General features: G+C 36.2%; 1 protein-coding gene across 2 annotated transcripts in view; it reads right to left on the minus strand.

The window, feature by feature from the left end:
• Positions 1-16,083, minus strand: part of MRC2 (mannose receptor C-type 2) — a 107,258-nt gene that overhangs the window by 69,103 nt on the left and 22,072 nt on the right. For both annotated transcript variants that reach the window (XM_087946990.1, XM_087946989.1), the window contains exons 2-9: positions 13,387-13,794; positions 10,370-10,543; positions 7,595-7,759; positions 6,172-6,285; positions 5,188-5,331; positions 2,803-2,985; positions 1,386-1,540; positions 488-592 (exon numbers count right to left, since the gene is read on the minus strand). In XM_087946990.1, the coding sequence (XP_087803116.1) occupies positions 488-592; positions 1,386-1,540; positions 2,803-2,985; positions 5,188-5,331; positions 6,172-6,285; positions 7,595-7,759; positions 10,370-10,543; positions 13,387-13,794 (1,448 nt within the window). The remainder of the gene's footprint in view (positions 1-487; positions 593-1,385; positions 1,541-2,802; positions 2,986-5,187; positions 5,332-6,171; positions 6,286-7,594; positions 7,760-10,369; positions 10,544-13,386; positions 13,795-16,083) is intronic.

Here is a 16,083-nt window from a genome sequence, read left to right on the forward strand (position 1 = left end):
ATCATTGTAGTTATGTAAATAAGATGGTTGTAAGTGAATGTGGCTTCCCCGCTGACTTTGTTCATCAAAGGGTCACAAAAGGTGGTCACATGACCCTAGGACATAGCAACTGTCATAAATATGAATCAGTTGCAAAGCGTCTGAAGTTTGATTATGTGACCATGGAGATGTCACAACAGTTGTAAGTATGAATGCTTAAATATCATGCTTGCTTTTCTGCATTCAATCTTCATGTAACTAACTTTTTAATCAGGATTTGCAAACTTTTTACCATTTGTCACTCCTTCATCAGAGATGTCAACCAACTGGAAAGGAAAAGCGTTATCTCGATTTTCATACATGAATCCTCAGAACAGTTCAGTATTAGCCAATCTTTGAGCCACAAAATGCAGCTTCTGAATCTTCTTCTTTTGCCTTTGACCCTGCACCTAAATGTGTACGTGTAAATGTATAAATCTACATATACGTAGGAAAATAATGTCTTTACCTTTCTACAGCCATGATCCTCCTCTTTCCCCTGACTTACTCGACCTCTTTTCTTACAGACAGAAGGCAATGTCTGATTGCAAGGACTGTCATTCCATCTTCCTTCCTGGATGGAAGCACAGCAATTTCAACTTAGTAAAAGCAATTTTCACAATTGGGCCCAGTTTCCAAATATTCTAAACTTAATATTGTATCTCACCACGTTCCTGTGTCAACTATATATTTACCAATTTAAACAGTTTTGCAAAGGCTTTATTGTATGCAAATTTCTAATCTAATACTAGTTTAATCTTCATGATATCTTTTGCCTTTTGTATGAGACTATCAATTTGTATTTTAGTACAAAAAGACTTTTTGCAATGCTGACCTCTTCAGCACATGCCTGGGTATATTTCTGCAAACTTTGCTTCAGAAATCAGTTTTTAAAACAAGTATATGAAAGTTTTAAATGTTTTAAAAGCGTTATTTATTCCTGTTATACAGCTATTGGCAAAACCTCAAAAGGCTTCAAAAAGTAAATGTTTTGGAAAAAAATGTTTATCAATTTTTCTGGATGATCCAACTATAAAAAACAAATTGGAATGGATTCCTACAAAGCTTTGTCCACTTTAGCTGTCTGTGAAGAAAATAAATAGGTCTCAGACTACCTAATTGTTTTGGGCAAAGTTGGATAAGTCATTTCCAAATTTCTTTACAATCAAATCTGTTTTAAGGAAAAAAAGAGTGCACATCCCTTAAGATTCCAAAATCGCAAGTCATTAATGAGGAGTTATAGTTATTCACCTACAAGTACATAGTATTATTTTGACTTTTTGATATATGCAGTACGAAGAGTCTTCTTTATACTAAAATTATATATTTCTCTCATGATAGAAAGATTTCCAAAATTTTACTCATACCGGTCCCCAGATAGTCACACAATCTTCAAGGCTATCTCGGAAATTATTGGGCTCAAAAGGATGCCAGAATGTAAATTGCACTGGTGTGCCATCTGACCACTCAAAATTCATCTGTAGTCGAAGATCATTCAGACCAATCCAAAGTTCTTCAACATCTGGCACAAAAGGGAAGAAAAGAAGAGAGTTTATACAATCCTCTTCTCTGTATATGTTAGTAATGCACTTCTTCATATTCGCTACATCACATAATGCACATGAAGTATGTCTACTTCTGCCATTCTAATTTACTTGCCCTCTCTAATATATAAAATATTTAGCAAAATGCTGCTAAATTCATGAATACTTCCATGAAAACAAGGAATTTAGAATTTGGATGTAGCACCCAGAAATGTTGTATGTAGTTGTATGTAATGTATTTGGGTGTAGCACCCTTCCTCTGTTGTAATTTATCTTTACCTTTATTCCCAAACCTACAGTAGCTCAATTTCAGCATTGCCTTTATCCTCTCTATTCCATGTTCTTTTCAGGAATATTTTCCACAAATATACAACACAGTGATTCATCTAAAAATTCAGTCAGTACCCCCCCCCCAAAAAAATAAACTTAAATTTTTAGAAAAACCAATTTAATTTTGAGGAGGAATAGCCTCATAATTGACCCAAAGATCAACAATCAGCTAAATGAAGTATGGAAGTAATCATTTTGATTATCAAAAAATGTCAATTCAAGGCACAATCCAGCTAATCAATATTTTTAATTGAACCAAGACTTGTTAGAAACAAGAAGGATCTGTTTCCTTTTAGCTTAATTCAGTATTCTGTCAGTCAAGAACTTGGTTCTTCTTAAAATGTTAAGCAGAATAAAATCTGGTTATTATTTGGACATGTAACCATGAAAAAATATCAGGTCTAGGTAGCCTAGAAATCTTAAAAACATTGAAGGCAATGGCAAACAATTTCCATCTTGTTGCAAAGAAAGTTATATTTATGAAGTCACCAAAGTTCGACTTGGACATGTCACCATTTTAAAACCACTGGCCACAGAGCAAGCTAATTGGATAAGCATTTTACATCTAACTCACATCTTATTTTCTGTAAATTCTATCATAGAAATTCACTACCCATTTTGTAATATGATTACAGAGGTGGGGGAGAGAGAGAGAGAAAGAGATTGTGGTAAAGTACATAGGTACCACTCTTCCACTCCTCGACACGTTCTGTGTGTGCTCTATGTGATCACCAATCTTCTAGTCCTCTCTTTTTCACTTTGACTGCTACCATGGCAGTCATTTTATAAATGAGATTACCCACTGCAGAGCTGTTGCTTAAGGAGAATGCTTGGGATACGAATTCGAAATTCTGAGTATACCTCAACCTATAAGGGTCCAGAGAGCATGATAAAATCAATTATTCCTTACCTTGCTTGATTTGCTTGGAGACAAACTCCAGTTCAGATAGAGTATGGATGCTCACCAAATCCCCTTCACTGCGCAAGCAAGTCTTTTTGGCATCTATCCAAGTTTTCTTTTCACTTATCAAACGATAGCAGTTAGATTGGAATGGCTGCCAGCTGGGATCACAATCAATCTTCACTTCAGATTCTACTGGGATTATAGCGCATAAATTTAAGAGATTCTGAGAGCCATGGGACATAGTTGTGCGACTACAGCCCAGATGTATAACCCAGAAAACAGACTATTATAAACCTAGCACAGAACTTTAGTTTCTGCCATATAAATCATCCTACTAATTCCTTAATCACAGATATTAATAAAAAGATTTAAACTAAAAGCCTTTGTTCATAGTTTTCCATAATTACTTTCAAAAAGAATGCAAACATTTATTCCCTTCTTATTCCTTACATTGGTGCCCTAAGTGTCTGGCTTTCAGGCTCTGAAAGTCTTTTACCTGTGTACTTCCGTAAATTATTCAATATAACACTCTCCCCTCAAAATAATCACAAAATAAATATTAAAATAATCTAACAATTAAAAGCCCCGTGAAAAGATACATCTTACAGATTTTCTAAACATTGAGAGGGCAGGGAAATACAATCCAGAGCCTCGGAACAACAGAAGATCCTTTTTATATATCAGAAAGTGAGTTTTCCTGCTGATTAAAAGAAATGGACAAATTTATCATGGAAAAGACAGAACTTATCCATTCAGCCACTTGCCCAACTTATTGTGTCCTTACACAAAGATCACCATCTTCGTGCTAGCTTGCTGCTGAGTGAGGCTTAAGCTGTATCAAAGCAATCCAGCAAGAAGAGACACTTTTCATTGAAAAACTAAAGAAGATACCTACATGAGTGCTCCATGTTCAGTCAAGAGATCAGTCATTTTCATAAGATTGGCACTGGCTGGGCTCCTAACTGCTCTTGCAAAATCAAACCCTCTATTTAGGCTGCCAGAAAGAATATAACCATGCACCACAAGCTTTTCCCCCTGAGCTCGTGGAAAACTTCCCTAAGATCTACAGGTAAACTTGATATAACTTTCCCATTTATGGTTTACACGGTTTCTTATGAATCCTATAAACAACAGGTGGAAGATGGGAGGTCCTGGCAATTGCTGGAACCACAAAGTGAATACATCTATAAGAAGCTGCTACTGCAAAGTACAATGCCTGTCCAGTGCTTTGCCTCAAAAGCAAAACTTTTAATTTCAGGAAACCATAGCAATTGGCTTAGAATCATAACTTTGGGGGGGGGAATTAAGAGGTCAAGCAATTCAATCTGTATTCAGGGCCCATATTTAGTATCTTTGGCTATCTAACCTCTCTTTGAAGACCAGTGTGAAAAATCAAGCCTCAGGCCAGGAAAGAATCTGGCAGCAAATATAGCGGAGAAGACTCTTGTGAAAGGAGCTGGGAAGCCAGCACTGAGGTTATTTCTTCACAGGCTGGTATAAGAGCTGATTTTGTATGCAGAACAGGTTTGCAAAAGGCACTTTGCCTGGGTGTGATGCCAGGGTACTCCCTTAGTTCAATGGTGATTGTGGATTTGTTCGTTTAATTTTTCCTCTGCTCCTACAACTGGAGGAGGTATCTGCCACTCTTTTGTTATGAGGACAGGAACTCTATTGGCATTTGTCAAGGCACAGTAAAATAAATTTGCAGCTGCTACCTGCAAATCCAGTGAAAATCAAAGAGCATTCAACTCATTAAATGGGAATGCAAATCTATCTCAAAAGAGGTTACCTGAATCCCTCAGAGCACTTCTTTATTTATTTATAGCATCCCCATTTTATCTGGACTTGTTTTCAATTTTTTTTCCTTTTGGTAAGATCATTTATTGAACTTAGATAGCCTTCAAGAGTACAAATTCTTCTGCTCAAATTGAACAAGTAAGGAACAATTAAACTGGATATCTCAGCATACTGAAAATATCACACACCAAAAGGTTCACTTGGTCCTTTTGGAGTGAGATATGCAACTTAACTCTTTTTGATGGCTTTCTTCAATAGATCCCTATTGCAGCCTCTTCCAAGCTAGAGAGGAATATCTTTTTCTGGTAAAGGCACACTGACCATTTCTAGCTGGTTCCATTCTGGCCAATTTATTCAGGTAAAAGGGTCAAGGCTAGGCACATAGCTTGTGGATTCATTTAATCCTGTCATCCAAAAAAGCCGACGGTAATATACAATACATTTCCTCATTTACCATACAATTTCTCCAGTAGCAAGGCCCCGTGTGAGATTTTCTGCAAAAACCCATTTCATATTCTGCAGTATTGTTATTGTTTATGTTTAAACTAAAATATTCAAATTGTTTGGGTTTTTTGCATTTTCTAAATTACGCACCTGTGAAGTATGTATTAGAAGTGGCATTTGGTTTCTTCTTACAGATATATGGCAAAGCAATGCTGCAATCCCGATTCTGCCATCCTCCTGAGGACTCTGTCCGTATCACCCCGCAATTTTCTTCATTGGGATTATCAGGTTGATCTGTAAGAGAAGAAGAAACCCTACCTCTGCAACAACCAATCTTCAAACAAACAAACAAAAAATCATAACCCAAGAATGTTATTTCAGTATTAAGGATTCAGTCTTGGATCGACTCTGATTTTCAAGGATTGACAAGACGTTCTTTTCAGATTTTGTTATCAGAGATGAAGAAAAATATACATCGTGCTGATGATGATGAGGCTGCGTATGGGAAGTTAAAGCAATTTCTGTCCAATACTACAAAATAACTGGATAAACCAATCACAGAAAAGTAAATAGCCTCAAAAATATTATCGTCTTAAAATGTAATACTAAGTTTTAAGACTAGTTACCTTTATTTCAAATAGTTTCCATTCCATGCAAAGGTTGGATTTTTTAAAAATAGATTACTATTATCATATTACTTTAAATTGTACATTAAAGCCAAACAGTACATCTGTAGTGAAAAAGGACAGGGTATGTTTGATCCAATGTTTGCTAACAATATCATATTTGGACTGTAAAAATTCAAATATGTTCCTCTAACTATCATCTAGGGGCTGCTCAAATTATTGCATCCCAGATATGGCAGTTCGACTTTGACTTAATGGCATATACTTCTTTCATGCAAATTCTGAAAAGTGGAAAATGGCCTTATCTGAGATAATGTTTTATATTTTGCCTAGCTTTTCATTTTACACACATGCACACACACGCACACACACTATGGGAATATATATTTACACAATAGGAATCTATACAGTTAATAAGCAAGATTTGTTTATACTCTAATTATATAAAATATGTGTTATTTTTATTTGTGTAATCTCATTTAGTTTTCAGTTTCTGTGTCAAACTTACCATTTTCCCAATTAAGGAACTTCAAGGGGGAATTGTCAGACCATTGCCAGCCCCCATTGAGGTCCAAATCATTAAGCCCAATCCAGAGTGTGGAACCATATCCTGTCAGCAGTCCTGGTAGAGTCAGAGAAAGATAGAAGTCACAGAAGCAGATCCAGGGGTGGGATCCTACAGGTTCGCACCTATTCGCTAGAACTGGTTGATAACATTATAAGCAGTTTGGAGAACCGGTTGTTAGAAGAAATTACTGGCCTAATCCTGTAAGGAAGGCAGAAAGGAAACATTCTGGTGTTGCCTACAGAAACTGCCTCTCTGTTAACATTCTTGGCAGGACTAGACTTCCTGTCTCTGGAACTTCTCTGGAGTTTATTTTCCCTCCTTTGCTGGTAGTTTGCTTGTGTGGAATGACCATTCAAAGTTACAATGGCACTGAAAAAAGTGACTTATGACCATTTTTCACACTTACGACTGTTGCAGCCTCCCCACAGTCATGAGAGGCCAGGCGAGGAGATACGTGCCTCTATGTGAGTGATGTTGAGCTGGCCACGCCCAGCCGGTCACATTACCACCAAGCCACACCCACCAACTAAGCCACGCCCACAGAACCAATTGTTTAAAAAATTGAATCCCACCCCGAGCAGATCCTATACCGTAAATCATACTAAGCCATAATGGTACCTAAAAACACATTCTGCACATTCTTGTTAAACCATGGTGATAGTCAATTACCCATTGCACACCAAGCACAAACTAATCTTCTCTGAATCTCCTCTCTTTTAAGCCAGGGGTCCCCAACCACCGGTCCACGGACCGGTACCGGTCCGTGGAACAAATCCTATCGGGCCGCTGGTTTTGCTGGCGCATCTTGTTTTGATGAAAAAGTGCTTCCGGTGAGCTTTTCCGGGTAGAAAGCTCACCGGAAGCACTTTTCATCAAAACAAGATGGCGGCCTAGCTTGGTGAGCTTTTCCGGGTAGAAAGCCATTTCTACCTGGAAAAGCTCACTGAAGACATGCGCCCGCCATCTTGTTTGATGAAAAAGTGCTTCCTGTGAGCTCACCGGAAGCACTTTTTCATCAAAACAAGATGGCGGCGCCCAGCTGATGCCGGTACCGGGCGCGGCGCCCAGCTGATGCCGGTACCGGGCCGCGGCATAAAAAAGGTTGGGGACCATTGTTTTAAGCCATCCATTTGCACTGGACAGCTTTCTTTTACAATATTCATACTGCATATTCAAATATTTTATACATAGGTATATACTGATACTTTCTCTGTATTGATATTCATTTTGTTCAGATACTGAAGAACGTCCCAAAAACAACCACTATTGGAAGGCCTATGGTTAGTCAAGTCTGCAGAGCAAATCCTTTTTCCATCCCTTTTACTAGGAGAACCTGTTTCAAGTACAGATTTCCAATACTTACCATTGATGTAGGTCTGCTCATGAATCGCAGTGATACTAAGTAAGCTGGCTCCCTGCTGCTCACAGCTCTTTCCAGCCTCCTGCCAAGACAGGGTGGACTGGAAGTTGAACTGATAGCAACTATTGGTGAGTTGGTCTCTATCCCAGAATGTATCACAGTCATTGCCTACGAGGACAGGGCAAAAAGGAAGTTACTCCAAGTTAACACAATATATCCTCACCTTAATTAGCAAATGGATTCGAAAAAAAGTTAAGTTGTGTGGCCAGGGTTGCCATGTGAAAAATAATAATAATAATATGCAAGGTAGAATTGTTGGATGCAGAAAACTATAAGGTACAATGCATAAACTTATGTTTACTTTTTACTGTTATTGTAAGACATATAGATAGTCCTTGATTAACAATCCTAATTTGTGCCAGAATTTCTCTCTCTAAGCAAAGAGCTGATTAGGGAAAACTTCATGGGCTTGCACTGTTGAGCAGCTGTTTTGGTAATCCTGGTTACAGTCATTCAGCAAAAACTGGTGCCATTTTTAGGCAAGAACCACATGATTCTCTTGGCCTGCATGAATTGTTGTCTTTGTCCTGCTGTATTCTCCTCATCTAGGCCCAGTGAGCATCTTTCTGTAGACAGGCTCTGTCCTCTTACCATGCTTGCTTCCACTAGAGTTCCCCCTTTGTGCTTCTGCCCTTTTGGCCACCTTGCACTACACTACTACCAACTACTATTCGCTTGCCATTCCCAGCCAGCTGACCTTGGCAATCTTCCTCCCACTGCTGATGCTGCTGGCCTCTGTGACATGTCACCTTGGGAGACATAAGGGATTGCGGGGCGGGTGATGGGCTATGAATTGGAAGGCGGAAGGGCAGCAGAGAGGCAGGGATGGCAGAATGCAAGAGGGCAGAGGTGGGAGGGAGATTGGTGGGAGTTGTATGCTGTGATCATAAAGGCAGTCTGCCAAGTGCCCAAATTTTGATCGTGTAGAGATGCTGCAATGGTTGTAACTTTGGAGGACTGGTAATAATTACCATTTGTTCAATGTTGTCATGGCTGAACAAATGGTCATTAAGTGAGGACTACAACAACAGTTCACAGTTGCAACAATGATTAAAAAGTAACACTGTGACCAATCTTCACATTTATCACCATGGCAAGTCTACAACAATGTAAAGTTGAAATAAGATTGTGAGCACAGTTGCAGTTTCACTTAGTGGCTGCTTTGATTAGCCACCAAGTTTCCGTTTCTAATTACAGTAATAAACAACAACTATAGGTGGTCCTTGACTTACAATCATTCATTTAGTGACCATTCAATGTTACAACAGCACTGAAAAAAAAGTGACTTGTGATTGGTTTTCACACTTACTACCTTTACAACATCCCCATGGTCATGTGATCAAAATTTGGGCACTTGGCAACTGTCATGTATCTATGATAGCTGCAGTGTCTCAGGACCATATAATCACCATTTGTAACCTCTTCTGAGAAAGTCTATGGGGGAAGCCAGATTTGCTTAAAAACTGCATGATTCACTTAGCAAAAGCTATGATTCATTTCACAACTGTGGGAAAAAAGATTGTAAAATGGGGTTCAACTCGCTTAACAACAGCCTTGCTTTACCAATGGAAATTTGGGCTGAACCGTAGGGTTATAAGTTTACCTGTATATGCATATGCATTTGTATACATATCCAGTGCTTATATAAATACCTTTTTTCTACATTCCACAGTTCTAGTTATTAAGCAGAAGAATCAGACATATAATGCAGGAAAAGAAAGCAAGTATTAGAGAAAAATGTGTGTGTGTGTGTGTGTGTGTGTGTATGTATGTATGTATGGCATATATACCAGAAGCCTGATGATGGCAGATGAGATTCTGCTGAAACGTAGCTACAACTTTAAAAGCACAACTACAATGACGTGGAAAATACCCAAACAAAGCTGAATGCCATACATGTAAGTACCCGGAAAACTTAAGAATATATATATATATATATATATATATATATATATATATATATATATATATATATATATATATATATATGTGTGTGTGTGTGTGTGTGTGTGTGTGTGTGTGTGTGTGTGTGTGTGTATGTGTATGTATATGTATATGTATATGTATGTATGTATGTATGTATGTATATGTGTGTGTGTGTGTGTGTGTGTGTGTGTGTGTGTGTATATATATACATACACATATATATATATATATACATATGTATGTATATATATATATATATATATATATATATATATATATATATATAGTATTCAACTTTGTTCAGGTATTTTCCCACGTCATTATAGTTGTGCTTTTAAAGTTGTAGCGACGTTCCGGCAGAATCTCATCTGCTATCATCAGGCTTGTGTATTGTATTCGTCTGTGAGTCAGACTTTTATAGATACCCATGAAAACTTAAGAAAACACACACACACACACACAATTTGAGCCTAGTTACAAAGTCGCAACTAAAGGCAGGAAGTACAGGAAAGTAATACAGATGAGTTAAGTTGACAGGAGACTGGCAGGAAAGAATAACAAGAAGGCTCAGGAAAAATCTATAAAGATTTTTTAGTAGCAGAATTATAGCCCTAAGCCTTAAGAACTTAGCTGTGAAAAGGAGAAACAATAAAAACACTTGTGGAATCTAGCCAAAAAAGAAACAACCCATTTAACTGCACATAATCACTACTACATTGTTGTGACTAAATTGAAAAGTATTAGCCTAGGGAGTCATATGCCCATAATTCTGTGCAATCAGAAGCAGCTTACTCTTAACAGGGCAGAATCCCCATCGCTCATCTTTGCCATAATCCTGTGTGGTGGCACACCAGAGATGGCCATCTCCACGTCCCATACTTGTACAATCATGAAACCACTGACTATCGTACTTGAAGGGGATGGTGCAGGGTTTTCCATGAGAGTTGCCTTGAATAGTGTAAATTTCTGGAAAAGAGAGAAAGTTACATCTCATATTTGTCTTCTGCTAGCAAAAAAGGAAATGTTTATAATTTTGAACAAAAGGTTTGGCAATCAACACTTTGTAATCCAGTTTAAAATACTCTAATTCCTTTAGCCATAATCAACCTGTAATGCTTCATTTCAAATAAATCCAACACATATTTAATAACTGGAAGATTGTTCCAATCCATGCATGACTGTACCTACCCTCCCAATAGTCTCCACACACGCTCTCCAATATAATCTACAAATTCTGCATCAAGTGGAGAACAATATATTTAGAAAATTCAGGGTTTATTTGTTGAAAAAAATCAAGTTGGCAGATGGCTAAAACATAAAAATAGATCATTTGCATTTAAATTCATAAATATTCAGCAGATAACTCAATCCCTGGTAGTGTTTGAAAACGTGCTACTTAACTCTACTTAACTCTGAGGAAAAATATTTATTACTGTCAAGAACGGTAATAGTTAAATACTGGAAAAGTTACTCTTATAATTCCATTTATGTTTTGGCAGTGTCAGAACAATTAATAGTTTTTAATAGTTGCCATGTTAATCTTTTCTGAAAACAATCTTTTATGGAAACTTTTAAAATTATCCAGTTTAATTATTGTTATACGTGATGATAAAATTGGTTAGATGCCACAAAACTCTTTTTATGTTAATAGGTCGATTATAGATCACAGTAGATTAATACAAAATACAATTAAATGAGATTGAATCTTTGAAACATAGTTCTTCTCTAAAGACAATGGAGGACAATGAAGATTCTCCATGTATTCTTTTGGAAAAAATACACATAACTGTCTTACTCATTATAGATTATAATTCCATAAGAATTACTAAATTGCTCTTATCTAAATTTGCCTTGGTTATTCATTTTTCATAATGCAAAAATCAGTCTTAAAATTCTGCATTAAGATTGCCCAAATCCTTGATTGAGAGAAACTAAATCCAAACTAAATATAACTGCATTTCATTCATTTGCTTTTGAAAACATTTAGACTACTGAATTTGCAGTGTCCATTGTTCACTTTTTGGTATCAAAGGCTTCATGAGATGTTGTTAAATATTCTATTTGTCTTAAGAGAAACTTTATTTTACTTTTCTAACACAAGCTATACATCTTGGCATTGTCAAACAACTGTTTCTGTACAACTGTAAAACTATAAAATACGCACAAAGGTTTGCTGACAGTTTTGGATCCTGACTAAACTACTCATTGATCTCATCATTCAGATAAATCAGTAGCATTTAAATAATTTGAAATCAAACTATTCACTGAATACTCTATTCTGAATATTCTATTTAGAACATTCTATTTAGACTGAATTTAGTGTAATAGCTGAGCTTGGATTCAAATCAGAGCAGAAACCACTATCTCACCATACAGCTGTTTCTCATAGAGACTCAGGCTCATTTTTAAATGCTAAGAGATATTCAGAATGAATGGTGGTTGATGGCTTTGGAGTTCATCTATCCTTTGGAAAAAATGGAATTCTAAATTATAGTGAAATAGCGGGTTGAATCTTTATATGTACTTCAGAAGACAGTAAAATTATTCTGATACTATTGTGCAATGTATTTATTCAGGTTGATTTTGGGACAATGGATGAAACCTACAAAATGAACAGTAGGAATTTCAGTGTATCTACACTATCAAAACTAGAATTTAACAAGGTAGCCAATATTTTTGAAGTATTATTTCAGCAGATTTATATGATTGGTAGTATTCTTTAACAAACATTCTTAATTTAATTCAAATTACTATTGAATTTATGATAGATCTTTCCATTTCAGTTTGAGAAAAATCAATGAAAACAGGCTGTTGGCTTTATATTTTGTTTGTCTCTCAAGGAAAGCTATGATCAGAGAAATGGCAACTTTTTAATATTTGCTTTCTAATGTTTATAATGAACGATCAACAAATATTGCTCATAATTATATAACTAAAGTGAATAGGACCAAGATGGACTGAAAGTTATTTTCCTCATACAATAAATGTAAGAATTTACTATATAAACTAACTAATCATATGTTGCTATAACAACCAATCAATATACATTAACTTTAAAAGTTAATGTATTTAAAATTTAAATAGGAGATTATCATCTAAGTCAGATAGTGAGGATTGGCTACCCATAAATCCTACAGATATTGCTAAACTATAATTCCTAGTAACTCTAGCTAAACTATAATTCCTAGTAACTCTAGCTAAACTATAATTCCTAGTAACTCTAGCTAAACTATAATTCCTAGTAACTCTAGCTAAACTATAATTCCTAGTAACTCTAGCTAAACTATAATTCCTAGTAACTCTAGCTAAACTATAATTCCTAGTAACTCTAGCTAAACTATAATTCCTAGTAACTCTAGCTAAACTATAATTCCTAGTAACTCTAGCTAAACTATAATTCCTAGTAACTCTAGCTAGCAGGGCTAAAATTAAGGGATGTTGGGAACAATCAGAAGCTCAGAAATTACCCTTTAATTGCTGTAGCAATGATTTGATAATGCTTGGACAATCAAAAAGTTGCCTATCACTATCTTGCTCTACTTTCAAGATGCAAAGACAGCTAGCTGATTGGCTACTGGAAGTAAAAATGCTAAATTACATAACTGGAACTCATAAGCATGTACTACTACTAGCCTATACTCATTAGAGTCAATGATATCTGTTAATGATATTTTTGCTTATATAATTTTAACAAAAAAATTCTAAAAAGATATTAAATTTGGATAGTGAAGAATAACATTGTTAATTATGACATGTGCAATGATAAGAAACAACAACATTAATTTTCAGTCTTCTAATGAAGGTTTTACCAGAGTATGGCCTAGAGCACAAATCTTCATCATGGCCATAGATCTTCCATTGTCCTCCATGAGCCTGGTCACCTCTCTCAGCTGGTGTCAGTGACCAGTTCCCCAACCTCGAGCTCAAATACTGGGAAAGCTGGTCCCCTAGACTCCGACAGTTCCACCGCATGTTGACAGATTCACGGTCACATTCATAAGTGGCTAATGCATGGGTAGTGGCACTGCTGTTTGCAGACTTCCAGGAAACTCCCAAGCACTGCATATTTCCAATGTTGAAAAGCCGGTTCCTGGAAACCCATTTCCACTTCTGAGCAGGAAGACTTGCATTACAGATCTTAGAAATTTTCACCAAAGTGTCCTTTGTTTCCAAGCAACTCTGCAGACCACTGTTATAGATGAGAAATATCCCAGAATCTGAGAAAATACAAATAAACAACAACAAATATTACTACAGCTATTGAAGGTTCAAACACAGAAAGCCATTCAGTATCATCTACCTGACACATATCCCAAAATACCTCACAAATGAAGCCATCTAAATTTGGCCTTGGCACTGAGTTAGAAGCAGACAATAAATATGGCAAGAAACTGTTAGTAAATCAATATGGAATGGGAAAAGACCCAGAGCTAAACAAAATGTGTACAAGACACCAAAGAGAGAGCTGGCCTTTGGATCTTCCAAATCTAAAACTATGTCATAAAGCAAGCTACCTAACATAGAGAACATAATGGATAAACCCCCTGAATAGTTGAATGTCAATTTTGGAGAGGGCTGATTTAGGGCTCCATTGATGCTTACAGCACAGAGTCACAAAGGAGGGTAAAAACATACAAGGACATATTATCAAACAAAGTTTGATAAACATATGGAATACAGGTAGTCCTGTATTCCAACCACAATTGAGCCCAAAATTTCTGCTTGTCAGAAAGTTGCAAAAAGGTGATCACCTGACCCTGGGACACTGCAATATGAGTCAGTTGACAAACATCTAAATTTTGATCAGGTGACTATGGGGATGCTGCAACAGTTGTAAGTGTGGAAAATGCTCAAAAATCATCTTTTTCAGTGCTGCTGTAACTTTGAACAGTCACTACATGAATTGTTGTAAGTCAAGGACTACCTGCACTACAAAGGTAATACAGCAATAACACAACAATTTCACCTCTTGCTTCTCTCTCAGATGCTTTTTCTGTTGGGAGATAACAGCAGGAAAAATATAATTACATAGACAAATATGGTTTACTAAGATTCTACAAGCAAATAAAAAATAGCAAAAACTGTTTAGTGAAAGGTGGGATATATCATGGTTGATGTATTTACAAATATCCAGAAAGATAAAATCAGATTTCAAAAAGGAAACAGGAATATTAAGAAAAATTGTGAAATTCATACAAAATTAGCAATATTAATTAGGATACTTATATATAAACTCTTACCTAAATATGATAAGGAAACAGAACACACAAACAAATCTGTGTTGAAAATGGATGAAAATTTTCAAAGCTATTACCATATAACAATGGAAATAATTATGCAATAATCTATAAAACTCAAACCAAGCCATAATTTCAAGGAAAATGGTGTGTGTGTCTGTGTGTGTGTATAGAGTGGTCAGATATTTCAACCAAAAACCATGGAGTTCATCTTTTTTATTTATTTTTTATTTTATTTTGGTTTGTCAATTGCTTACAAGATAATAGGTATAAGTAAAAACATAGTTATGAATACATGGATACATATAAGAAAAAAAACAAAAAACAATAGGACAGGGACGGTAGGCATGTTGGTGCGCTTATGCACACTCCCTACAGACCTCTTAGGAAAGGGGTGGGGTTAATAGTAGAAAGTCTAAGGTTAAAATTTTGGGGGTTTGGGGAAGAAACCACAGAGTCAGGTAGAGTATTCCAGACATTGATCACTCTGTTGCTGAAGTTGTATTTCCTGCAATCAAGTTTGGTGCGGTTTACCTTGAGTTTGTATCTATTGTTTGCTCTTGTATTGTTATGGCTGAAGCTGAAGTATTCATTGACAGGTAGGACATTGCAATGTATGATTTTATATACTATACTTAGATCGGACCGAAGGCGGCGTAGTTCTAGTTTTTCTAGGTCTAGAATTTCAAGTCTGGTGGCATAAGGTATTCTGCAATGAGTAGAGGAGTGGAGAACTCTTCTTGTGAAATCGTCACCTAGTGCTGACCAATTCTATCTTTCTTGCTGTTTTCTCTACCATTTCTGCTGTTATTACAAGTTCCTTCATTTCAACATTGGGAACAGTCATATGGCAACCTGTTTAACCGCTGCCATGATTTACTACCATAATTCAGTGCTCGATTATAGTCATAAGTCAAGGAGTACCTATACTTTTTCAACATCAATTTTCTTATCAATTTTTCATTACTGATAATTTTTACAGAAGTTCCAGTGAACCATTTTGGGGACTGTGTTATGTCATTATTTGTAATCAATTCATGAAATCTTCTTATACAAGCTGAATATATAATCTACTGTTTCTCCTGCTTCTTTGCACAATCTGCATTTTAGATCATTTGATGATTTTGCAGTTCTGGTCTTGATTGCATTAGATTAAATAGTTCGTTCCTGTGCAGCCAAATTCAAGCTTTCATATATTTTTTTTAAATTGTAAGCCATTGCCATGTTTTATCTTTATTCTTTTTCCTTTCAAATTTTCATAGAAATTGA

This window comes from Notechis scutatus, chromosome Z (assembly GCF_049901735.1).
Source record: "Notechis scutatus isolate UNSWTSFEM ecotype Mainland chromosome Z, rNotScu1.2, whole genome shotgun sequence".
NCBI classification, from domain to species: Eukaryota; Metazoa; Chordata; class Lepidosauria; order Squamata; family Elapidae; genus Notechis; species Notechis scutatus.